Raw genomic sequence first — 27,534 nt, forward strand, 5'->3', positions numbered from 1 at the left:
AGGAGGCAAAGCGGTCTAGAAAAACCACATCGCAAGGTGGTTTTCCAAACAGGTTTGGAAGACCACTCACGATTGCTTCCAAGACTGCTTTGAGCGTGCCCATTACGCGTTAAACTAGTTTCCATTAGACTTAATTAATGATCAATTTTAATCAGGCCTACCATCAAGTTTGCATTTTAGGGTCGCAGATGCCTTTCTTTCATTCCATCACACACAGATTTTAAACTGCAATATAAATGCATAGAATAACAAAGAAAATAGAACAACTTTCTTTGTAATTGTCATATTGCAAAGACAAAATAAAATATCTTGTATCTTATATAAGTGCAATCTTAATTTACCTTTATTCACATAAAAATGATAGCTACCCAATATCTAAAATAATTCTAAACAATTGCACATAAATAATAAATGTGACAGTTTCTGTAAAATAAAAATACCATGAAGATTTCAGTAAGTATATTCAATGCAGTAAAAACATGAATTTGTGCAGTATTTTTTTAGTGATGCATACTGAGAGATCTTTTACCCCAAATTATGCATCATTCTGATGTTTCAAATACCTCAGAATTATGGCATAGAGAAAATTACTAATTGAATACAATAAGGACCCAGTATTAAAAACATAATTCAAATACCTGGATAAAATGAAAGCACACGAGGTAATTCATTTTGTGTACACTTGCTGCATTTTCACTGCTATATCACTTTTATTGCATCATAATACATGTAAATTGTTAAATAATCTAAAGTGGTATATTGAAGGGGTCAAGAATTCCACAAAGATTCTTTGAAGAACCCCCCCCCCCCCATAAAAAAGGGCAACAAGTAATTGCAATCATTATTTTTTTTTTAAATTAACCTTGAATGTCTGAATGGGTGATTTCACTATATACATGCAAATTTCATGAAAAAAAAATCATTACTTAGTAAAGAAATATTGTTTAGCTTGCTTGTTTCACCCAGTCATATATTTTTGGGTTTTATAAAACAGTCAGCCCTCTGAAACTACTCATAGCCTGATGGCTAATAGATTGCTCTTTGGTTTCACAAACATGGTCTAAGTCCATTGACCCTAAATGACCATAGACCTTGGTCATGTGACCTGAACCTCCAGCAGAATGCTTCCTTATGTCTAATTTTTGTTAATGCTGTCAATTACACAAGGAATATGATTAAACTAAAAAATAAAACAGAACAGAACCCTTTTTAATTGGAGTAACCCCCATCTAAAAACATTTATCTTCAATAAGCTAATCATTACACATTTTTATGCAATGAAAACACTTTCAAAATGTAATCCAATTGACATTTTTTAATTCTACATATGACTAGTTATTTTCAATGTTGTTCAAACAATGTATTTTTTCAAATTATGACAATGGACAAAAAATCAACAATTTTTGCCACTTTGAGTAGCAAAAGAAGACAAAACCTGTGTACCTCTACATGTATGGATGAATTAAAAAATAATTAACTTATCTAAGCTAAAAATCTGATGCTTTGGCACCTAATCTTCTGGTATCAGAGTGAGCTGTGAGTTTATCTTTGGCTTCAGAAGCAACATTGACAACACCTAGGCGATATCTTCTTGATTGCACTACATGTCCTAGCTCTTCTAAACCTTCCTGTATCGAAGGACTTAGACCATCTAGATGAAAGAATGGAGAAAAAACAGAAATTATTAATTAGCATTAAGTAGATGATAGAATATACAGGATTCTTTTTTGAGCACTCAAAAATTGCTTGAATAAAATCACTTAAAACCAATTAGGCTGATACAAGCAAGGTCATGTTAGTGAGCAATCAAGCAATAATTATCATTTTATCATCAATTCATTCCATATCTGGAATCAAACAGAGGATCATATTGGTACACGTACGTGTGTACATAACAGAGCAGAAATAAGCCCCTGGGGAGCATCTCATGAAAGGACTTGTCTTCAGGACCTTTTATCTGACAAGTCCAATTTTATCCCACAGTTGCCATAGTAACAGTGCTTCTTAGCCAATCAACATCAAGGAAAGTTGTCAGATCTGATAACTTGTGGGACAAAACAGTTCATACACCATGGTCATACAGATTTAAATAAGACGACAGTTAGAATGCAATTTTCCAAAACAGTTTGTTGAACTGTCTTTGTCTTACCTTCAACATTCACTAGGTTTTGGTAAAGTGAGGGAAATATCCTGTTGTCACGTTCAACATCGTTCGAGAGCGACGCGTTTAATGATAAGAGCTTTAGAGCTACATCTACTGGTGCTGACTGAATGGATGTTGGTCCTATTCCAGTGATGGCATACCGAGCGAGGCAAGGACTCTCTTCACTCCATGTGAGCAATGGAGCCATGTTGGACATTGGACGTCGACCTGGTGATATTGCGTTAGCCTATGGAATAAGGTATGTAAATGAGCATGTTAGAACCGCCACTGGTACTATATGTCAAGGGCAGAATTCATTAACCTATCTGAGCTCTTAACACCAACACCATCATTAACACTGAAATCCTCCCATAAACCACACATCAGGAAAGAATGTATTTGGTGTGGGAGCTGTAAAATCATTTTCGCTATCAACATTTCAGTGGTCTTAACACCAACACCAGCATTAACACTGAAATCATCCCATAAACCTCACCTCAGGAAAGACTCTATTTGGTGTGGGAGCTATGGAATCATTTGTGCTATCAACACTTCAGTGGTCTCAACACCAACACCAGCATCAGCACTGAAATCATCCCATCAACCTCACCTCAGGAAAGACTCTATTTGGTGTGGGAGCTATGGAATCATTTGTGCTATCAACACTTCAGTGGTCTGAACACCAACACCAGCATTAACACTGAAATCATCCCATAAACCTCACCTCAGGAAAGACTCTATTTGGTGTGGGAGCTATGGAATCATTTGTGCTATCAACACTTCAGTGGTCTGAACACCAACACCAGCATTAACACTGAAATCATCCCATAAACCTCACCTCAGGAAAGACTGTATTTTGTGTGGGAGCTATGGAATCATTTGTGCTATCAACACTTCAGCCTAACTTACCTAAGGCAGGACTTTTCAGCCCACCCCAACATTATTCGCGATATATCCACTGCGCAAAATTTTCTAACCACACTGCTCAAAGACTCTTTTTACTTACACAACTTTTGAGACAAAATTTGTGACGCAAAGGCACGTAAGTTACGCAACATTACATATTAAAAAAGTGCAAATTTTTGTCACGATCGCGTGATCCGCGGCCAAGATCTTAGCCTACGTAAGTTGGGGTTCACACTAACATTGAAATCATCCACTAGTGATTTAAAGGAAAAGTCCACCCCAGAAAAATGTTGATTTGAATACATAAGAGAAAAATCCAACAAGCATAAAACTGAAATTTCATCAAAATACAATTATTGATTGCATTATAGTATTTCATCATTGTTTCATTCTTTCTCGTTGAATCTCACATACTATATATGGGAGATTTTTATGAAAAATAAACTAAATAGAAACTGATAAACCTCACCCCAAAACAACTAGTTTTACTATTAGGTGATGGAGGTCTTCATTTGTGCTCTCAACACCAACAACAATACTATAAACACTAACACTGAAATGACCCAATGGTGTGAAGTAAACCCTCACCTGAGGAACGACTGTATTTGGTGTCAAGTATTTCCCATCCCAATTGAAGCTGTTCATTGCATTGTTTAGAATAATCCCATCAGGTGTCATCAAACCAGAACCAAACGGAGAGTTGAGAGTACTGATAGAAGAAAAAAAAAGACGAAATATTAAACCTTCATAGTTCGACTACATGTCTGGCACGTATGTTGAGAAAACCCATAGCAAAATACATCTTCAACTATTTAATGTCCAGAGAAGAGGCCCCCATTCTAATTTTTTTTTTAATCAAGTTCATCATAATCCCAGTCAGAGTGCTACTTCTACTCATTGTTATAGATATCCACTTGGCATGGAAGCGCCGTGGTGCAGCAATTCTGACTCTCGCCTTGTAATCAGAGGGGCATATGTTTGAATCCCACCATGGCCTAGCGCCCTTTGGCAAGGCGTCAATCCACACATTGCCACTCTCACCCAGGTGATAATTGGGTACTGATAGGAAACAACCGTCATTGTGGTTGGTTTAGCAAGTTTGCACCTAACAGGCTGCTTGAAATGATATGAATTCATTGACCGGGTAATTGGGACCTTTCGCAATCATCACGGACGCTAGTATTAGGGTCCCCTAACACAAAAGTTAACGCTTAATCATACACTTGATTTTTAAGATTGATTGTGCATTACAGTCAATAGAATCAAACGTAGAAAACTGCTCTACGATCAATGCTAAGCTTTGTGTAACAGGGGGGATACAGGCCCTACAAATCTGCTTTTCGTGTGCAAAATCCCTTTCCGCGACACCCGTACCGCATACATGCATGTATATTACGACTGATGGCTGGAGATATTCAAAATGCAGGACCTAAAATAGATTTATGACATGGAGAAGAAAGTGGTTTTTCAAACAAATCGAAAACATATTGAGTGAGGAAAAACTTACTGAATGAAGGCTTAAATATAGATCATTACAGTCCATCGAATCGATATTACATTTAATGTGGATTATTGGTGGATCACTGGCAATTGATTTCATGGATAAGATCAACCTCTCCAGCCGAACATTTCGCATGCGTTGATATGTACACATCATATGCGATACCTTTGAACTCGTTTCCTTTTGTTTCTTTTGTTTCTTTGTTTCTTTTGTTTACTCCTTATACACAAACGATATGCCTCTCGCACACGATGTGAGGGGCATTATGTTTTACATTCCCCAGAAATGGGGATTAGATTTAAATTCCGGGGGGACCACTTCCATTAATGAGTGGATACCAGGCACGACCATGGGGTTTCGAAAAGTACCCTAAACATGCTAAACAAGGGAAGCAATTCTTTTCCAGATTATGAAAATGCATCTCTTAACAAGTATTTGGCTTGTGAAACCCTACAAGTATTGAATATATATCTCTTATTTCAGCATTTTAAACATCGTTTTGACACCCTTATAATGTTACATAGGCCTATATACGTAACGTACCTGCCCACTCTGTCCCCTTTTACGGGTGGTCGCTACTGGTATCCACTAATCAATGGAAGTGGGCTCCCCGGGCGGCCTCTCGAGCTCTAGGAGGAGTCAAATGTGGCTTTGGAAAGTCGTCCTCAATCGGATAAATCGCTGTTACCATAGTAGCAACCAGAATTTTGTACACGAAACGCATATTGAATGTTTCCGTCGCAGATGCGAAACGAAAAAAAAATCTCATGTCACACAATTTGCATTGCAGGACTGAGTTTTACGACCATGATGACGGGCCCAAAAAGTCCCTTCCAAAGTCAACGACCGTTGTAAATAAGCGTCCGCGTCCTCAAACGAAAGGTCGGGAATAATAATTTTGAAGCACTTTGAACAGTCATAGATTGATAAAGCGCTATATAAATGTCAATTATTATTATTATTGTCAACTACTATCCGGTACTACTACCAGTATGGTTTAAATGCTAATTGAACTACACTACATTTGGTATAACACAATTTTTCCATTAAGTACAAAAATAGTTCTATTCACAACAAAACACTCATTTCACTAAAATGCACATATATGTCAATGATGTTGAAGATAATAACAATAATGATAGGCATGTATCAAGTGTTACAAATCTATACAAGAGCAAATTTTTACCAATATTCATAAGCATCTACATACACATGTTTTCTATATAATGGGGTCCTTGTGGAAATGAAAGTACAATATCTACTGCAGCCTTGGTACCATATGGTAGCTCATACTAAAACATGTATAAAGGTTTGGTAAAGATTAATCAATAATTGGAATTTGAGTATATCCGTATGCAAGGATGAAGGCAAAGAAAGTCTCTGATATTATCCATGCCATCTTATTTGTTTTTACTGCTAAAATACAATAAAGTCATTTTTAAAAATGAATGTGAATCTTACCTTGTAAGTGACACAAGGTTGTTATTCCCATCAGCAACAGACACTAAAGATGTGGCTTGAGTTGCATACAGCTGTTGGAAGACGTCCCCTTGAAAGTAATATGTGTAATCGTAAGTTGCGGTATCGTTCACCATGTTTCGGATTCGCTCTGTGGTATTGTCACTCAGCATAGAATCCGTCAAGTTTGCACTGTCGGGAGTCTGCCGAGGGTCACCAAGTTGGCGTGCCATGGCGGCGATGAATTTGGATATTTCGATGACTTGATGGTAGCTCGATGCGGGCGTGTCGCTCGAGATGGATAGGTTGAGAGCAGACATGGTATGTAGGGAAGAGAGGATGGATGCCCCTGAGCTGGGGGATGGCATGCTGAAGATACGATGGAGTTTGTAGGAAGACTGGATGGGCGTGGCTGGCTGGCTGGTGTACGTGTGTATGTCTTCAAGACTGAGGATGCCTCCCGCACCTCCAACCTGGATTTATAAAAAAAAAAAGGATGGTGCATCAAGAGAAAAAGGAGGTGATATGGTCCAGATCCCTCCAGACTTTTTTTTACCTCAGGGTACTGGATTAATCTTAAACCTTGGAACTCTATTGGGGTTACATAGTATACAAATAATGAATGTTTATGAGTGCTATGGACAGAATACTTCAATGAGGCATAGCCAAGTTGAATGGATCTTTCATTTCATCATTCACCAATGAAGTATTCTGTCCGTTCATGTTAAACCTTGGAACTCTACATAGTATACAAATAATGAATATTTATGAGCGCAAAATATGCTCATGCTGTGTGAGCTTGGTCTGTTGATTATGCGCACTGCAAACACGAGTGGTGCCTGCAGTCTGGGTGTGTGCGTGCAATGGACAAAATCGTATAGATCCAAAATTGCACGATAAATGGATCTAAAATTGCACGCTTGATGACGCTATTGTTAAATGGGCTGCATGATTGATATCGACCAATCAAGCACGTGACAAGGATCTATCTAGGTGTCATTTAAAATGATATTACTTTACCGTATCTATGATCTGTTGTGCAATGGTATCGTTGTTGTATAGTACATCTGATCCTTGTTTAGCGATTAACCTCAAGAGATTGGCAAGAGAAGGTCTCTGGATGGTATCATTGAATTTCTTCTTTTCAAAGAGCTCACGTAATGACTCCGACATCCAAGAGAAATCTGCCTCGCTGATGTCAGCAGCTAGGAAATAGAATAAAAACAATATGGATATGTTCATTTATTCCATATTCACTTGGGTAATTCATAATATTAACAAGGATAGAAATATTGAATTTAATCCATGAAAAAGAGGGGGAAACTCAAAACACAATGGCCCGTATTCTGAACTCGGGTTTAAATTAAACCCTGGTTTAAAGTTTTAAACTATGGAGAGCCAATTGGGGCACAAATCCCTAACAGTACACATCCAATTTATCAACTCACATGACACCCAAATTGTTCATAATTGTCTGGGAAGGATAAATGAAGTATTTTTTTCTTATTATGACAGCAAAATACTACACATAACAAATATACAATAAAGATTTTTTTTTTTATATTTGGCTCCCCATAACAGAGTTAGACCATGGTCTAAATTAAACCTGACTTCAGAATACTGCCCAATAAATACAAAATGAAGATTTGATAATAATTCCCAATGAACACAATTAGAACAGTACATGCAAATTACGTCACCATTGAAAGGCAATTGGCAAAGTTACGATTTTCAGCAATTCTTATGCAACAGGGCCCAAGGATAGAAAGTTTAAAAGCAAGCCAGTGCAAACCATCACTTCAGTTAAGGTCATATACCGGAATTCAAAAGAAGGAAGATAATTTAGTTCATGATGTGAGGTGAAAATTTAAAAAAATGACAGAAGGACTTACAGAAAAACAATGACAAAATAGAGCAAAGCCTATCAACATAAAGATGTCTAAAATGTCTTACCCAGCTGTTGAGTGATTTGAAATCCATTTTCAGCCAGTTGAATTGATGGCTCTACCAACTCTGACCATTTCAACCTACAGGACAAATATCAATATTATTATAATTAAATAGAATTGCATAATTGCGAATCTATTTCATTATATAATCTGTAGGATGTGGAAATGGATTTTTCAATGTTGAAATAAATATATTAATGATCCTAATCAAAGTTCTAACTTCTAAATGATGTTATATAATGGTTCATTCATTGATCATGGGTAGGAAAATTATTTTTGTATTCTCTTTAGAGTATCTGTGATTTATTTGGGATCTTACTCTTTCTTCTTTTTTATGATGCTTTCTTTGCATTTATACATTTGCAAGGCTTTGCTTTGAGTCACTCTCTCTCTCTCTTGATGACAAGACATTGAATGATGACCAAATAAAAGTACAAATACCCATACTTAAGACTGAAGAGGCTTTCTTGGAAGGTTGACTCATCAAACCCATGACATAACTAATTCTAACTCGTGTATATGTAGTTCGATAAAGTATATCTTTATTGATGTCATGATGTTTTGTACAGTAATCTATTTCTTTGTGTGAAATTTTTCATTTTATCCTTTTTTACTGTTATTAAGAAATGTGCCCTCGGGAAGAGTGTAGTCAGTAATATTAATAATTATTTTTAACTCACATTTTATCAATATCTAATTTCTACAAACTGAAAAAAAGAATGGAAAATTAATGATTGTTGCCAAATTTGAGGAGGAAACATAAATTAATGTTGACTGTCATAGGAAGCTATGTACGGTTTATATACCACTCACTTTCCATATTGTTTCCATGCTGCTTCTAATCCTTTCAGCTCACCAGGTGTAGCAACAGCTAAGCCTCCCTTTGAAACAAATAAAAATGATTTAAGTTGTTTACCGCATAAATACAAGCCCTGCTTCACACATTCGTATAATTCCTTAAAGCAGATTAGTTTATATGCATTGTGTTTACTTACAGATTGGTGTGTGCACTTATTTTGAGTGAAGATCGTCCACTGGTCAAAGCTCTGCCCAGTTAAAGACAAATATCCATTCATACATGAAAACTCATCTAGGGCCTTTTCACATGTGAATCTTGAATCATCACTTTGAATCATCATTGTAATGATGATTGCATCTCGTCTTTAGATTCATCGGACCTTTCACAAGCTCAATCGAAAACTGTGATTCAAATTCAAATTCCCGAGCAAAGGTGGTATGTGTCCTTTGTGACTTGTCAATCAAAGCACTGCATCGCAAATAAAAACAATAATGAGTGCTTGAAAGTTCACGTAAGCTCCGCCCACCAAAAGATGTTTTAGAGGTCAAGCCGTTCACATGCAATTTCACACCATAATTTGTGTGAAATTTAACTGGAATTCACTTCCAGAGTAGAATTTGAATTCTGATTGTGATTAGCATTTATGATTGTAATCATGTTCTAGTTTGGTTTCACACATGCTAAAAATGTGTCATTAGCCTTACTTTTCACTGGAACCATTATTCAATATACAATTTTTTTACCATGTGAAAGGCCGATAGTCTCTTTGAATGAACTTCATACATGTACGTGCAGTCTGCTCAGACTGGTTTGCAGAAAGCAAGTTTGTATCTGCCAAACATCATAGGGACAGATGAAAGGTTTAAGAAGCTTCAAACTTATCACATTTCCATACATGTACATCATTTGTGAATCAGCTGAAAGTGTTATCTAACTATCAGCAGATATATTTGTAGGTTTTTATGATTCATTATCCATACAATTGTGCTCTTTTTTATGTAAATACTACTAATTTTATTACAACAAATTGTATGTTATGCGGACAGGGCCCTGGCTTGTGGAAAGCAGTTTTGTCACTCAAAATGCTTCCCTTTATATCACTTAATTTGATTATATCCTCTTTCCAAATGTCTAATGTTTTGATACCCTAGATGCCACACACGTTCCGTGCCTGGTGACGTTATCGTAAATGCAGTGATGTACGATGGTGGTCCCTAAGTCTACGCACCTAACGATTTGAGTTAAGATTTAACATGAACTTCTTTTTATTTCAAAAAATCTTTGTGTTAATAATGTTCCTTAGATTATCATGAGTAAGTGTACCAAATATCTCATTAAAATTTGAAATATAGGATTTTCTTTGAAAAAACTTCGGCCAGTCATTTTCAGATGGAAAAAAAAATGGTAACCCATGTCTACGCACCCATTCACTTTGCACACGATTCAGAGATTTTTATGAGAAATACTGTATTTTGAGGCAGTCACATGAAATGCCCTAAATTCATTATTTTTCCACCATTTTGAGTCAGATTTTTTATGAATACCTGCCTATGTGGTGTATGTGTAAGTTTTGTGTTCGTTGCGTATCTTCTCTCACTAGAATCGAGCATGTGCGCAGACAAGGGGGACTGCGCAGACTTGGGGGACTTGCCATACAACAGCCTCAATGAGACACAGAACCAGGACATATTTGAAAATAAACAACTTGTTTTTTATAAATAAATTTAATTAATTTCTTCTAAATGAAATGCTACACAAGATATCTCACCTGAAGAGCTGCTTGTGGATTGTTTTCAAACATGTTACCACTGCTACTAGAAGGTGCTGTCTCCCTGAAATCAAACCCATTTAGTTCGTTGGTAATAGGGTTACCTACCAGCAGAAAACCACCACTGCATAAAAGAAAACAAGAAAATTCTTTATTGGATTGAAATCACAGAAACATGTGCATGGAGGCCAAAAGGCCTATACTCAAAGGACACAAGCGAACATGTAGGACTGTGGATGGTCTTAATAAATATGTTATTACTGTTTAAGAGTTTTTTTTCCCTTTAAAAAGTGGAAAAAGCATGTTAATCTGATTAGAAATCATATTTAAACCAAAGGTGTCTTTAGAGCCGAAGATCATCAGAGAAAATTGTTTCTACAGTGTAAATGTATAAGGGTTATTTTTTCCAGGTTAAATTTTGTACTATCGCATAATTTCTTTGGTGAAATAATAACAATATTCCACATCTATATAGCGGAACGACGTCCCTAAGCGCTTTACAGATATATTATTACCCCGTCATCGGATCCTTGCATGCCCGCATACAATGTATGCACCTTCTCCACTTCCTGGGGAGCATTCTAACAAGAGTTCCAAGACTCAATTTTTAGGCATACTACATAGGCTTTTGCATCCTACTGGGTACCCATTTAACACCTGGGTGGAGAGTGGCAAATTGTGGATTGATGCCTTGCCAAAGGACGCAAGGCAATGGTGGGATTCGAAAACACGACCCTCTGATTACAAGGCGAGAGTCAGAACTGCTCACATCACGACATCACTTCCACAATGTGCCACAGCTTATTTACCCCCCCCCACCAGAAGCAGTTTGTCTCTGAATGAAGGGAGCTTCAAGATTTGAACAAAATTATAAAGCAGTGTTATCTTCTTATCTGAACAAGCCAGGGAGATTCTATTTGAATAGAATACCCTTGAACAAATCCAATCAATTCTACATTACTCATACACTACATGTTTATAAAAACACATGAAACTAATTGTATGCCTACATTATACTATAGGCCTATTGCCAGTTTAAAAAGTGCATATAGGATAAAGCATTGAGTTTGATTGGCGCTTGTTTCATAAAACTTAACATTTAAACAGATACCGGTTTCCAATGACAAACAGGCTTTTGGCCAACCAGATCGACACAATTTTAGTGAAATATAACGACGGCCATTCCTTTGAAATTTTGTGAAACAGTGCTCAGGATATGAATATGACCTTCACATGCAGTACAATGTCATGTGAGTCAGGAATTGACATTGATCCTAGAGTTAATGATCAGTAAACACTATGTGAACCACAAAACAAACACGATATGCACTTTTGAAGGATTCAGAGCAGTACTAATTTCCCTTAAAAGCAGATATGATTTTTTTTACACAAGTTTGATACAAAGAGTCATATTAATGAATTACCATGCAGTTAAAAATGTTTCTATATTTACAAAAATAACAATTTTTTTACTATTATATCTTGACTATCACTATGTGTATGTTTGATTTGTGGAGCGTAGTGGCCGAGTGGATTAGTCTCCGGACTTTGAAACAGAGAGTCATGGGTTCAAATCCACTTATCCCAGCCATTGCGTAATTTCCTTCGGAAAGAAATGTATCCACAATCACATTGTGCTGCACTCAACCCAGGTGAGGTGAATGGTTACCCGGTACATGTAGGATTTATTCCTTGAACGCTTGAGCGCCTATAACTATGGCGGCTTCGCTACAGGTGGGGTAATAATATGATACCAAGTATCAAAGCGCAGTTGAGTATATGTACATAATAACTGCACTATATAAATGGACATATTATTATTTTAATGGATCATCCCAAATGATCGATTGCTCACAAAAGGTGGTTTCAGACCGCCTCGAAGTTCGCCAGTTCCAGGTATTCTCTGATCGGGAAATTTACCCCGATCAGAAAATACCAGGTATTTTGGTAATGTGAAAGCAAACTACGCGTAATTTCCCCGAAAGAAAATACCCGCTAAATAGTAGGTACTTGGCGAAATTACGAGAACTTTCGTGATGATTTTTCCAAGGTCGCAGGTATTTTGGCGATGTGAAAGCAAATTACGGGAACTTTTATCCCAGCGTGTCGTTGGGCGCGGCGGCGTGGGTGGCTGCTGGGCAAGTGATTTTGAATCTCCCGCCTTGCCTGCTTATCAGACCACACTGCGCATGCTCGTAACTTCGGGAACTTATCCCGAAGGATGTGTTTCGGGGCGGTGTGAATGCAGGAATAATTAACGGGTATTTTTTAGCCTTAAAAAGTTCTCGTAATTTAACGGGGATTCTTGTGATCGAGGCGGTTTGAAACCGCCTATACTGTACAATAGATGAATCTGCATGGACTACCTAAATCTGTTCAACCTTGACGAAGTTTAACTTATACCATCTTCTCAGTGGGTTTCAAACATATCCCAGTGCTGCCAAAGGACAGCGATGTCCACCGCTATATAAACTGGCTATAAATGCATTCACACTAGAAGAGATATCCCGATGCAATCCCAGGATAAATTTCATGTACCCATTCACACTGCAGCTGGTGATTGTAATAATCTCTTTAAAACACACATGTAAGCTTGTGACCACATAAGCAATCCCAATTATGATAGGAAAATGAGGAAACCAGTGATCTTTTATACAGATCATTGCCAGAAACACATCTCTGCTCGCTGGATCCTCGATCTTAACTTTTTTAAAAATGTTTCATTTATTATTTTATTTATCATTTATTCATTGGTTCCTCGTCAGAAATGCATCATCATTTGAAGTGCAAAATATCATAATTTCATCAAATTTAACATTCACAAAACAATAAAAACGACTTGAATCCATTTGTTGCTTTTTTCTATTTCACATTATACACCCATTGTAAGCTTAAAGATAAATTCCAGTTTTGGTAACGATCTCAAAATGACTTTTTACAGAATCTAATATAATGACCACCCAAGTGTCAGTTTGTATGAATAAAAGATATGCGCCATAGCATTCTGGAAAAAATTGTGTAATTGCTGAGAAATCAGCAAAATAAGCGCGGATTCGGTCACTTCCGTCTGATCTTTATTCCAGCAATAATAATACACTTTCCCACGTATGCTTATCTGTGTTGGGGATCTTCAGTCTGAACATTTTTCAGCGTAGATTTCAAGATTTCACAAAGTTCAGTTTATGTAACTGTACCAGATCTAGATCCTAGATACACTGACAATTAAGCCTGGTTTTACAGACTTTCTCATGAAATCAGTGTTTACTGCAACTACTGGCATTTCTCTTTAACCAATCACGATCGGTTTATCCCAGTGTTGTAGTGGTCTGCATTCACACTGGAGGCAGGCCGAGACAAGTCACAGGACCGTCTCGCTGCTGTAACTATGGTTTGAGTGCAATAGTTTGTTGCAGAGTCATAGCAAGGCGAGATTATCCCGGGGTAGTTTATTGCGGGTATGAAAAATAACACTAGGCAACACCGGTACCGTCTCGGGATAGTCCCGCGACTGTGGTGGTGTTTGAGGCCAGTGTGACGACAGCATAACAGAGGCAAATAAAACATGTCATGCATAATCTGCATTGGTCTGAAAGATTTCTTTGAATTGGGGTATAATTTCATTTTTACCTCTAGGAGTTTGACTTAAAAATGCACACTAAACTGTATCACAGATTTTACAGTAGTGTTAAATTTGGATTAAAAAATATGTTGCAGGGCCCTGGATACAACAAAAGTTTTCAGAATAATCATGTAAAGTCAAACAAAGTCATGTGTAAAATATATCTGAATTGTGTTGGGGGATTCAGGGAAGAGTTTTATAAAGTCACAAGACAATGAAATCTGTCTAAAGAAGTTGAAATTGTGCCCTTAATAAACATGTTACTATTTGTAAAGTAAAGGTTTTCTGTATTAGTGTAGTAGCAATTAAATTAAAAAAGATACACAAACCAAAATACAGGGACATAGCCAAGACTATATGGAGCCCAACAGCCCAGGTGTTATGCCCAATAAAAGAACCAAGAATCATTATCATGAATAGTATTAGCATTAATGTTGTTGAAGAGAATTCTTACCCTCCTAATCCTGAGTAATGACCATGTACTACTCCAAGACAAAACGCTGCTGCAACCGCTGCATCAACTGCATGCCCTCCACGCTTCAGCACGTCTGCTCCGATGTCTGAACACACTTCAACATCAGTGGCTATTGCACCATGCGGGTCAACCTTTATGAACAGAGCATGAACAGAGCAGTTAGATCGCCCATCATTGCAAAGACGGGTCACAGCATCCAAAGGAAAGTCCAGCATACAATGTTTGTCTCACAAAATATTTGCACATTTTGTTTTATTTCGGTCACTTATCTTTCCATCATTTCTGGATGTCAATAATCTGAATTTTCGTCATTGAAATTGATATTGTCGCTATCCCTTACCTGTCTAATTCCAGCAATGATAGATATGACCATGCCAATAGTCACAGCCAAAGCAAACACCAGGGATGTGACGATGATGAATCGCAGGCCATCATAACCACATATCAACTCCTGTTGGACAATTACATTTTCTTTCAATGGTGCTCTCTCCTTTGGATTGATGAGGGCATGTTTATCTGTCAAAAAAATTTAAAAAAGAAATGAACAAGAATGATCTGAGGTTGTGGGCAATACCAATGTGCAGCGTTGTGGCCCAGTGGATTAGTCTCTGGACTTTGAAACAGAGGGTCATGGGTTCAAATCCCAGCCATGGCATAGTTTCCTTCAGTAAGGAATTCATTCATAGTGTGCTGCACTCGACAAAGGTCAGGTAAATGGGTACCGGCAGAAAGTAATTCCTCAAAAAGCTGTGTGAATAGGTAGCCGAGCTTAGCCGGGGTAACAGCAATAGTAGGGCCTGCTGGGAGAACAGTTTTCGGAACTGAAGTAGCTACCCTGGGAAAATATACTGTTACTAAAATTATTATTATTATATCTTAACCCTCTGATTGCTAACTTTAAAATCTTGAGATGTGTATATTCTTGACTTTGGAGAACTTAAATTTCGACAAAATAAATCACCTCATCCATTCATCTCTCCTTTTACACTAAAGTATATCCCCTCTATCTTTGTTCCTTTTCTCCCTCTATTCTTTCTCCACCCCCCTTCTCTTCTCTCTCTCTCTCTCCCCATCAACCTCTCTAAATTGATGAGATGCTTACCAATTGACACAAGATTGTGCAAAGTCAAAGGAACAATAGGTTTATTGAAAAGATACAAAACTGAGAGAAGGGATGGATGTAATCATAAGAGCTTCAAAATTCAATAGATACCAATTCAAATAAACAAATAATAATATCCTCCATCCCCTCTTGATTTCTGTTCCTTCAAGGATATCAGAGTTGATACATCAAGACAGGAGAGAGCATTTTGCATTGAAGCATCCTGTTAAAGCTTTAATACCAACAAGCATTCCAAGCATTAATATCTATTTCAATAATTCAAGGACGAGGAGAGTGTTGTAGCTAGACCATTTTAGTGCGGGGCAAAGTGTAAACCGCAAAGTGGCATGAGCGAAGAAAATGAAGTGCTCACCCAACGGCGGAGAGGGGGGGGGGGCAGGGTTGTAGGATTATTAGTGCCTTTAAAAAAATCATCAAATTAAGGGGTGAATTCTGTAATAAACAAAAGAACCTAATTCTTGAGATTTCTGTATTATCGAATGACCTGATTGAGCTCATTTGTGTGAATGTTTCTCAAGCAATTTAGGGAGGGGGAGTTGGTGGCGGGTGGCAAAGTGCTTTTTTTACCCTGAGTGGCAGGCTTAAATTCATGGATGTGGGTCCGACTGCGTACAGACAGTTTACATTCATAAAAGGTCGAGGACTAGGGAGGTGCAAAGGGATGTTTCTTTTTGTGAGCAGCCGATTTAAAAAAAAATTATCAAACTAAGTCGAAACATCGTAAAAAAAAACTTGGACCTGCCGATAAATGCAAAATGTCTGATACCATCATATATCAGAATCGGGTGCAAGACTGTAACAAGTTCATAGTCATTCAACATTCTAGTTCAATTAATGTAATTGGTTTGGCCCTCGTTGAGAGTGAGACCCAAAATTTCTTGGATGTCACATGCAGCTTATATTATGCAGTGTATTCACATCTGATGAAGATGGTTTTATCATACTACTGAAACATAACATTCAATGTGTCATACATGTACTAGGTTCCATACATTATGTCGGTTTTCTCAGAAATGGGTCGTAGCGTGATACAATGGTTCTGATGGTCGCAAACGTTACATGTCATTAAACTTAAGTCACTTTATAAAAGAAGAGAAAAAAGACATGTTCCATGCAGATGGTATGAATTAAAATCTCTATTTGATTTGAGTTTAATTGTTTCAACATTTTTGTAGTTCAGTCAAGTTCATACTTATTGTCAAATCTGTGAAAAATATTACTGAGTTGTGCCATGTGAAAAATAAGAAAAAGTTTTAACAAATTTTTCATTTTTCCAAGACGTTTTAAATTTCAATTGATGTAAAATTCTTGTGCTGATGACATGACGAAAAAACTAAACTACAAGATCAATCTTGCCCTTTAGTAAAAACTGGCTACATGAAGACTTAGTGGAAATACAATTCATAATACAATGGGTGATTTCAAGTAAGGTGTTGAAATATGGTGTTGGTGTTGTGATACCAACACCAGCCACAACACCATACTTGAAATCAGGCCGGTGTTGAATGTCATGAACTAGAACAAGAGACTACAGCTGGTGTTGACAATCTACGTGTTATTTCCCCATTCACCAACACCAACCCCCAGGATTGGAAATCACGATTTCAAGTTCGGTGTTTGTGTTGAAAATCTGAAGCTCACGAACAGGCAGCAAATAGGATGAAACATATTTGCTTTTAAGTTAAGATAATTGTATTAATCATTCGGATGGGGTTAGAGCTATCTATACATTTTAATGAAATACATGTGTCATATTCACTCTCTCTGATTCTTGCATTGATTATTAAAACCTTGCATTGATAATTAAAACCTCCAGTTTTTACTGCAATTCCTCCACGATTTCACTTTCGTCATCAAGACTTCTATGGACTTCTTGTGTAAAATTGAGATGATCGGCAGTGAAGATCGAGGCATGACATCCCAAGCTATCGATAATATGATCAGTATTGCGTAATTCAAAACCCAGCCCTTTTTTCTCCCTTAAAGGGCCCTTTCTCGCTCTCAACACCAACACCATGCAACACCGAACATCACCCACTGAAACACACCATGCAGACACATACTATGTACCTTGTTTTGGAGGTGCTATGCGTATTTCCAAACCTTCCGGGTTAAGGGAAGAAGATGATGGGATTCCTAGATCTCCACTTGCCATTATTGGTTTGTGCTCAAAGATTCCTTCAAATATTACAAACACTGAATTTACCGATAAACATGTAAGACCATCAATGCTGTGTATCTCTTTTCTTCCTTCCCCACTCCTTTGTTGATGACTGATGATGCAAACAAATTAACAATCTTGGAGCAGGGTGATTTCTTCGATTTTTTAAAGAGAAATGCCGCTACAAGATGTCCAAAATTCCCTTAGAGGATCAAATAATGTTGTGGTATCATAGATTTTCTTTGTGGTGTCCACAGTTATGCCTACACAATGTCTCAGAGATGCTGATCGATTTTTTAAACAGAATATACCGCTAGAAGATGTCCAAAATTCCCTTAAAAAGGGTCAAATAATGTTGCGATATCACAAAATTTTGGTTTGTGGTGTCCACAGCATGCCTACACAATGTCTCACTCGGCTTCAGAGATGCTGATCATGCATGTGTTGTATCCCATAGATGTATTGCATGCACTATGCGGAGTGCAGTAATTGATTAAAATTATTCAAGGAAGCTGTAGAGAGAGATGGTAATGCAATCAGACTGTGTTGAAGACAGGTGTGTTGTGATCAGTGCACCCTGGTCAGTACAGTCGCTAGGGTTTTAAAGACAGTGTGTGAAGCACCACTTAAATATTGACCAATTCTACTCCACGTACCAGCATAAAAGGGATTATGATATTGATATGGAGTAATTCTGTCGGAAAGATTTACTAAGGAAATGTATTTAGTCATTGAATTCCCAGGGGTCTATAGCATTTCTATGACTCTATATAATTGATATAAAAAATCTTCTTGAACAAGCTATGATAGCTAGGCCTACTCCAGGGTGCCATACATGTAAGAACCCTCTTGGTATCCGACCAAGATCAAGACAACTTGATCTTGAAGATGTCTCTTATGATGTTTAGAAGATCTTCCCATGCAGCTAAAGAAGTCTGGGTCATTCTACCATATTGTGGAATGCTGTTATTAAAGTCAAGTTCAGGTCACCTTCAAACAATATTTACCCTACAACAATGTCCTATTTAGAAACCAAACAGAATCTCCTTTGCAAAAAAAGGTTCCCAAGTTCAGTTCCACCACAGTGTAAATCAGCTAAATAGTCCATAAGCTTGCAGGTGATAGTTATACTCCACATACCACAGAGAATCCACAAAACATGTTCACTAACAAGGTTCCTCTCATTGGTGTGTAAACATGAGAATTATCATCCATCAAGCACATAATGCATGCCATTAGCCAACTTGAATGTCCGCATGGCTTGATATACATGTACATGTATATTACACTAAATCAAACTTCCATTTTTGTAACATCTTGGGTGCGACAGCCTGGAAAACACACTTGCCTCTATTTCTTTCTCTCACTCCTCACTACAGTAGATGTAATACCGGTACATTATATGTTTTGCAATGCTCACTCTGTGAAGGTGTCACTGTAGGAGTCAATATAATCAACATGCCCAGTAGGCTGTGGGAAGAATAGAAACACCACAATAGGTGCCATGGACCGATGCACCACTAAAGCCAAAGGAGTGCTTCAAAACTCAACATTGATTATATTGTTTCCCATTTCGGTTTTCTTTTTCTTCCTTTTTTATAATTGATGTGTGCCGCCAAGGACTGACTAAATAGAATGTGGTGAATAGATCGATATCGGAGAGTACTGTAATATTGTATTAAACTGGAAAAAATATGAAAAATAAGGATACATTAAACTGAAAAAAATATGAAAATAAGGATACATGCATGTACATATCAGGGAAGATTACACATGGACAGGGGCTCACATGATTTTGCCCCCAAAATACATGTACTCAAAAAGAGCCCTACTTAAAAAAGGAGCCCTGAAGTCTGGACAATTCCCATTCCTTAATTGTCATCCAATGTTGCAGATTTACGCAATATACGTGTACATGTACGTCGTAAAAAGTAGCCCCCCCCAAGAAAAAAAAATGAATTAAATAAAAATAGAAATAAACAAATAGTAATCATTTTCTGCATCTATACTGACACATCTTGAAGATCTGCATTACACAACTTGAAAAAACTAATACAATGATGACCCAAACAGAGAATATCTTGTCAGAAAAATATGAAATCTTATAACATGAGTACAACACATACACATTGAAAAAATGACTATTTTTTTGCAACAACATAAAATCCTTTGATAATAAAATTCTAAGGTTATTGAAGCTAAATGATATTTGACCTTCGTCATGTGACCTGAAATTCATGCATGCTATTGCATAATGATCAGTAATGCTTGATTACCTGTGTCCAAGTTAAACTAGGTCCATAAACTTTAATTAGTTTAGCTTTACAATTCAATACAGGTAACCATTATTTATAAGATTTTGATGAAATTTTCAGCACTTTTCTTGGTGAACTTCACTCTTTACTTTACTTGCTTTATAGATATTTCAGCCCAGAGGTACCCCAACAAAACAATTTTGCATGCAACAGGTCTTACCATTTGACTTTTCCACTCCCCCTTGAACATTGGCCATATTGATCACGAAAACAAATTCCCAAAAACTTAATATCCTTTTTCTTCTCAATACAAGGTCATCTGAAAATATATAGCATCCCAACGAGGGTACACGAAGCAGAACACAACTAAAGGAAATCCTGATGTAATGGCTGCTGAAACAAAAGTGAACCTCCCCTCTCATTATCAATCTCCTACATGTATACCTTAATTAAATTTGTGTAAATTTATGCTAATACATATGTAGGAAAGCTTTGTGGCGGACTCATCTTGCATACTGTACATGCAAAATCAACAATGCAAGATGCCGAGGGTTTCAATGCAACAAGCAGTTGGACAGTGGTGAAATCTGGAGATATTAGTGGCTTGTGATTATGTGAGAGAATTGAACCATAATACAAATCAATATATCACAGGGCTAAAGCTGCACTGAGTCCCTGGATCAATATTGTCAACAGCTGTTACCCATGCAATTTTATATTTGTATGTGTCTGGTCTCTGTTAAACTTTAATATGCAGTACATATGTACAATAAATGGTTTGGAAAAGTTCACTGTTAAATTCTAGAATTTTCCCCTAAAGAAATTGGATATTTCATCTGATGATATGATGGTAGCTCACTACAGGCCTAAAACCAAAGGCTGACAGACACAAAATGTAGTTTATAACGGATACATAGGACAGGCATTGTCTTGATAAGAACATTCTCCTTCAATCTTAAACATTCTGGAAGACTTCTCGATGACATCAGTGAAATAAACAAGGTAAACAAAATAGCAAATCCTATTGTGATTTTCCACTGCTCTGCTGGCAGGCTCTATTGTTTAGCAGTCTACATTGTCTATCTTTGTACATTCCAGAAATAACAAAAATTACTTAACCTCATTAAATAGTAGGCATGCCTAACAAAGCTTTTACTGGGACATCCTGAAATATTCTTAATCATTATATGCTATGCATATCCTTAAAGGGGAAATAACTAATGAATGTATTTGCTCTTTACAATTCTTATATCAAATTAAAATCCATTTAGGAATAATGATGTCATTATATGTGGGCAGCTACCCTACATCTAAATTCATTTTTAAAATATGTTTCCTTATAAAAGGTGGTAGTGAACTAACGTGTCTGATGATATCCACTGGACAAACATAATCACTTCAAACTTTTGGGAAAATCTTACTTCAAATGGGATAAAATATATATCACATGACATTGGAGGAGCAGCTCATCTGAGATGTAACAAAATAGAAAATTTACCATTCATAACTCTGTTATTCTTTGATGAACTTTCATCAAATCTTCATTTATATTTTACTTTAATTTTTTCTTTTCATCAAAAATAACTTATTTCAAACTCTTCATGTAGCACACACATATACAGCATGTCTCTGAACAGAGCTGCCAACCAGAAAAAGAACATTTCAGTATTTTTAAAGCTGAAGATCAGTGTTTCTGCGAGGAAATCAGTATTTTCAAAGAATACCATTGAACCACATGTAAAGCTGAAACTTAAAAAATCAGTATTTTACATGAAACTATCAGTATTCTTCTCATTTTTCAGTTCTAAATACTGAAAATCAGTACTACTTGGCAGCTCACTCTCAACCATCCCAAAACTAGGCCGAACCTTTTTACTGGTTGTTTCAGTCAATCAGGAAGTGTGTTCAGGCAATCTTGGTCAGTTCCAGGTATTTTCTGATCAGGAAATTTACCCTGATCTATCTGTACCCCAATAAAAAAAATACCAACTAATTTTGGCAGTGTGGAAGCAAATTATGTACGGCAATATATTCCCAAAAGAAAATACCACTAAATAGTAGGTATTTGTCAAAGTTACGAGTTACATACTGTGTGACCACGGGTCAACATTTTTGTGATTTCTGATAATCCAGGAACTTTGATTGTTCAAATTATCAAGCTGGGTGGCAAACAAAGGCACAAATCGCACATACAAACTACATGTATAAAAATAATTTACCTGCTTTACTGAAAATACCCATAGGAACAGAAGCAGTCAGGTTTCCAAATTGAATTGTTGTCAGTACAAGTTGATGATTATTAATAGGCTACGGAGACAACAAGACGAGGTGGTTGCACATCTAATTTAGAAATACTGTAAGTGTTTGAATTGACGGTCACGCCAAATTCTGAAGATGTAAAGCCAGTGTAAAGCTTTAAATGTTTCCATCACACTGCAAGAATTCCAGTCAATGGACATTTTGTCCTATAAAATGCTTCTCCTCTTACTAGTTGCTAGAGCTGCATAGTTTCTTTTGTATAGTTGCAGCAAATCCATGCTCCAGTCAGTTCTCATGCTGAAAGTGCATCCAGCCTGAATCAAGATTACCCAGGAGGAAAAACCAGTAAGACCAGAATTTTGTTTACTTGTTTCAAGTAGGGGAGAGTGGGGTATATCAGGCTGCCTGTTACTTTTTATTTAGCTCAGGAATAGGAGGGTCAAATGGATTACTGTTTGTGTAGTATTTGAGACAGTTCCTTAGCCCAGATTTTGAGCATGGAGAATGTCTCACCAAGGAGTTAGAGGTGATATCTCCTTGCTCTCACAGCCCAGTGCACATGGCCAAGAGGAGCACAAACCCTAGTCTGCAGGTACAGACCCTCATTGGAACATTGATCAACAAGTGAGCCTCCACGCAAAGACTAGCACTATACAAAACTTGCTGAGCGGGAGAGCCTTCAGTACACAAGGCATGAGTAGGCTGCACATTCAGACCCTTATTTCGAGTGAATAATAAATAGCTTTTATCTTAGTTTGCTTTGTAAGGTATTATTGTACATGTCAAAACTGTAGTATAATAGTGAATTTCACAACTTTTCCTTTTTTTTCTGACTGAATGCCTATGAACTCACAGGTCAAATGGAGCAAATGAGCCCCCCCCCCCCCCCGATTAATTCATAATTATAAACTCTATGGTTACATCTGTTAAAACATTACAATACAGTGTAGACATCACCACACTTTATTATGGTATATAACATATGTGTCCACTACCAATAACACACATAGGTACACAATATTGATTGTGACAGTAGAAAACATAATCCGAGCATCTTTTTTCCTGTAATATTGGATAGGATTAATTAATCTTAAATGGGGGTGATTGGTTAATAACTAATTGTTAATACTATGTAAGTGATTGTATAAAAAACTGAACTATTTTTACTTCGAATGCAGCAACATAACATAGGTTTTGATCAGGCATCCTCATTTGCCCATTTCGGTGGGGCAAATAAGGCCACCAGACAAAATCATTCATGGCTCATTAATATGCAAATTAGGCTGATTCGTTCTAACATTTCTAATGGATAATGTCTCTCTACTCTAGTCTCTAGATCCAGTATATAATCATGTTTCTACTCTTCTACATTAAAAAGATAATAATTAAAATTATAAAAAGTGGCCTTGTTTCCCCAATCACCCCTATATCTTTACTGTCCACTTGAGTTTTAACTGAACGAGTAACCATCACCTGGAAACCAGTTACAACATAATGTATACCAGTTCAAGCAAAGTATACTACCAGTAAAATTGTTTTTCATCAAACTGGTACGATGGACCATGACCAGTCTCTGGTTTCCAGTACATTTCTACTGGGTCAGTGGATTTCTAACTGGACCAATAAAAATCAACTGGAAGCCAGTTCCAACAAATTCATACCAGTTCAGGCAAATTGTACAAATGTAGGTCTACCAGTTAAATTGCTTTTCATCAAACTGGTGTATACTAGACCAGTATGACCAGTATTCGTTTAACTGGTTTCCAATACATTTTTAAATGAATAATTTATCTTGAATAATTTAATACTGTAATGTATTTCTTACTGCAAAGTGAAATAAAAATTTTAATTTTAATTTATGTTGTATATAACATGAAATCATAATTATTTCATATTTTCATACATTCATTCATTTTAGTTGTTTTGATGTTGATGAAAATTTCAGGGTTTTCTTCATCCGTTCAAATCATTATTTTTAACTCCGAGTATCCCTTTAAGAATTACTTTAACGACTTTAAAGTGCACACGAGCCAGCAACCTTTTTTTTTCACGGGCCCGAAACAAAAAATATTATCATATCACATTGAGATACATTACATGGAATAAAGAAAATCTGTTGCCAAATTATAATGACAAAAAAAAAGGATTTTTCACCCATGTACAGCCCACTCCTAATATTAAGTAGGGAAAGAAAGTTGGAAAGTACATACATGTACTTGTACATTTGCAGCAACAACTAAAATGCTCTAGTTTAGTTTAATACTCCAATGTTGTAGGACTAAGCCCGTTCATCGATCAAAGCAGAATGTCTATGCTCTCCTTAAGAAAAAATTAGATGCACTAACTTGTGGTGGCAGGGAGGGATGGCAGGGGCATTTAATATATACAGCAAAAAAAATCCATGAAAAACACACAAAAATTGAAAATCACTCATAATCATAAGCAATCTTCTCCCATTGCTTATCCAGTCTATTCTTAAATGCAATCACTGAACAAGCAGTAATATCCTCCAGGAGACTGTTCCACACATCTATCACTCGGATAGCAAAGAAAAACTTACACACATCAAGACGTGAATATGACCATGTGAGATGGGCTCAGAACTTGTAAGAATGCAATTATTTGTACACATCAAACATGTCACCTCTTTTTCGTCTGTGACTGAGTGATGGCAATTTCAGGAGGCGAGGACATTCAGAAGATGTTTAAAAATAATAACTATGATTTCATACTTCATAAATCAAGTTTTAAGGTCATAATGCATGTGAATTTTCCACAAAAAAAAATGATTAAGAATTTATGTGCTTACTATAAAGTTACTGCTAAATGACATAAAAGCTCAATCTGCATTTAATTAAATTCCTGTTGAACTGACACCAGAGGGAAAATGTGATAGAATTATTATTTCCTATTTCAAGGTCAAGTTTAAGGTAACAACACTTCTGATATTCCAAGTGGTGGTCAAAAAATACTTTTTCATACTTTAGAATACCGGTACCTGTAGCATTACACATCATATTCAACTAAACATTTCCACTTTAATTGACCAGAAAGGCAAAAATATTGAAAAATATGCAAAAATTATGATAGAATAATTAATAAATTTATCACCAATGATGTTGACCATGCAAAAATATACATCAAAGCAAATTCTACTAACATCCTGCCAAGTTTCATAATGCAAAAAACATGGGAATAACACAAGTTTGAAAACTGTCAAGTTTTTCATGGTGCCATTCTCACAACAAAGTAAAACAAAAGAATGACCTTTGACCAGTGGTATTATCATGTCCAATTGTCGAAACATAATTGGGCATAACTAATAAATCATTGGGTCAATTTTCAAAATTCAAAGTTTTCTGAGATCTGGAAGAGTTCCTCTTTCCAATGGTATCAATTGGAAGGCTATTATCACAACTTCTAAAAATCATCTAAAATGCCTATTTAGTGAGCTTTTCGAGACCCCATGGTCGTGCAAGGTATCCACTCGTCAATGGAAGTGGCCCCCGGCCCCCTGGGGCCATCACATCGGATTATCACATCAGGTCAGGCAATCATGTGTATACCCAACCATTCGAGAAAGGGCCCCCTTGAATTCCCCAAATGTCAGGTCAGTTTAACCCAAGTACATGAAATACCTAACCATTCAAGAAGTTTTCAGTTTTCACAAAATATCGGGTAAAGTGGACCCAACCTTTCGGAAAATTCAGAGATGCCAAGTTCAAAGACCAGCTATGCGAGAGATTTTCTGTGATTGTGAATCTGAGATCACAGACATTGATTGTGTACAATGTATATGGGGATAGGCTAGTTGTTTGAGACAGAGATTTGAGGGGATGAACAAGAGTCCAAGTTAGCGGGCTCTTTTCTCGAATGGTCAGCCCGGGTAAACTGGACCCAACAATTCAGGAATTGATATATTGTCTCTAGCCTAGGGTCAGTTTCCTGGCATGGTCATGTTTCACGATTACCCGACCTGTCGCAATTTGCAATAACGAGCTATTCAAATGTAGCATAAAAAATGCTATTGTTAACATATTCTTGATAAAAATTAGAGCATACCTGATAGATTCAGTTGATCAAGTTCAAGAGAATTGACAGAGTCATAAAGGAGATCATCAGAATCCTCATCCTGCTTCAACAAAGAGAAGTTAACCTCCTTCATCTCACTTCCAGAGTTCTTCATGTTCTTGTCCAGAAAACTCTAAAAGTTTTTACTCACACTTACACAATAAGATCTAACGTATACATATCTTATTAATTATCCAGGGAGTTATCGTGAAATGTCTTGCCTTCTTCTGCTAGGATTTACCTCGGCTCGGCTCATGTAACAACATCCTCTGGCTGCCTGCCTTGGGCCTGGCTATCACTTTCCAGCCTTAGTTAGGGTTAATTAGGTCGGCGATCGAACTGTAGTGCTGTGTAATGTTACTGCACTGTCACCGAGTCTGAACTTGCCGGTACGGTACGGTACGTACGGTACCGTACTGTCGTCGGCACCAGCTGGGGTGGGACAGCTAGCTCGAGGATGATGATCCCACGTCACAAGCTCAACTGAATGGAGATTTTTTATGCAAGGAAATTAAAATGTTTCATTTTCAGACATGAAAATGTTAAACATGTACCATACATACCGTCTTACGTAGGATTTAGAAATAACTAACGTTAATCATATTAATTACTAAGTTAGATCTCTACGACTACGGTAAATTCTGAAAGCATCTGATAAAGTTTTCCGTTTAGGGTGCGTAGCAGACGACCCTGCTGCACGTATGACATGACGGTGGTTGACCTCTTATCGCACTCCCTCGATTTTTGGCGCGGGCAGTTGAGGCGGGCAGATATCACGAGTCTCATGGTTTGCCCGCCTGGCCTTCCCTGGCGCCTGCTTGATGATCAGGCGGTGGTGCGGCTGCTTCTCAACGACAACGATGTAAATGCGCGATCTTGTGTACGTCACATTCGCTTGAATGATTTATGATAATTTATGTAAATCTTTGAGATTCTATTGGTCGTTGCGTGTTTACTGATCGATATCGTAAACAAGAGTGTCATCCTTGGTCACTCCAATTGAAACATTAGATGATGGTCTGCGTTGTGCATGCCGTGTATAAAACA

General features: G+C 37.1%; 1 protein-coding gene across 3 annotated transcripts; it reads right to left on the reverse strand.

The window, feature by feature from the left end:
* On the reverse strand, nucleotides 1-27,183 carry LOC121419339 (glutathione hydrolase 7-like). 3 transcript variants are annotated; one of them, XM_041613763.1, is made up of 11 exons: nucleotides 26,479-27,183; nucleotides 14,959-15,134; nucleotides 14,598-14,749; nucleotides 10,525-10,648; nucleotides 8,771-8,838; nucleotides 7,962-8,035; nucleotides 7,029-7,213; nucleotides 6,012-6,481; nucleotides 3,638-3,758; nucleotides 2,150-2,390; nucleotides 1-1,651 (listed from the first exon to the last, which is right to left on the reverse strand). In XM_041613763.1, exons 1-11 carry the CDS (start codon nucleotides 26,600-26,602, stop codon nucleotides 1,488-1,490), a joined length of 1,899 nt encoding a protein of 632 aa, XP_041469697.1. In that variant the 5' UTR covers nucleotides 26,603-27,183; the 3' UTR covers nucleotides 1-1,487. The 3 variants fall into 3 exon arrangements, with proteins under 3 accessions (XP_041469697.1, XP_041469711.1, XP_041469705.1); XM_041613777.1 differs by lacking the exon at nucleotides 26,479-27,183 and adding an exon at nucleotides 22,377-22,493; XM_041613771.1 differs by lacking the exon at nucleotides 26,479-27,183 and adding an exon at nucleotides 17,812-19,360.
* Nucleotides 27,184-27,534: the final 351 nt, after the last annotated feature.

Source organism: Lytechinus variegatus, chromosome 1 (genome assembly GCF_018143015.1).
Source record: "Lytechinus variegatus isolate NC3 chromosome 1, Lvar_3.0, whole genome shotgun sequence".
NCBI classification, from domain to species: domain Eukaryota; kingdom Metazoa; phylum Echinodermata; class Echinoidea; order Temnopleuroida; family Toxopneustidae; genus Lytechinus; species Lytechinus variegatus.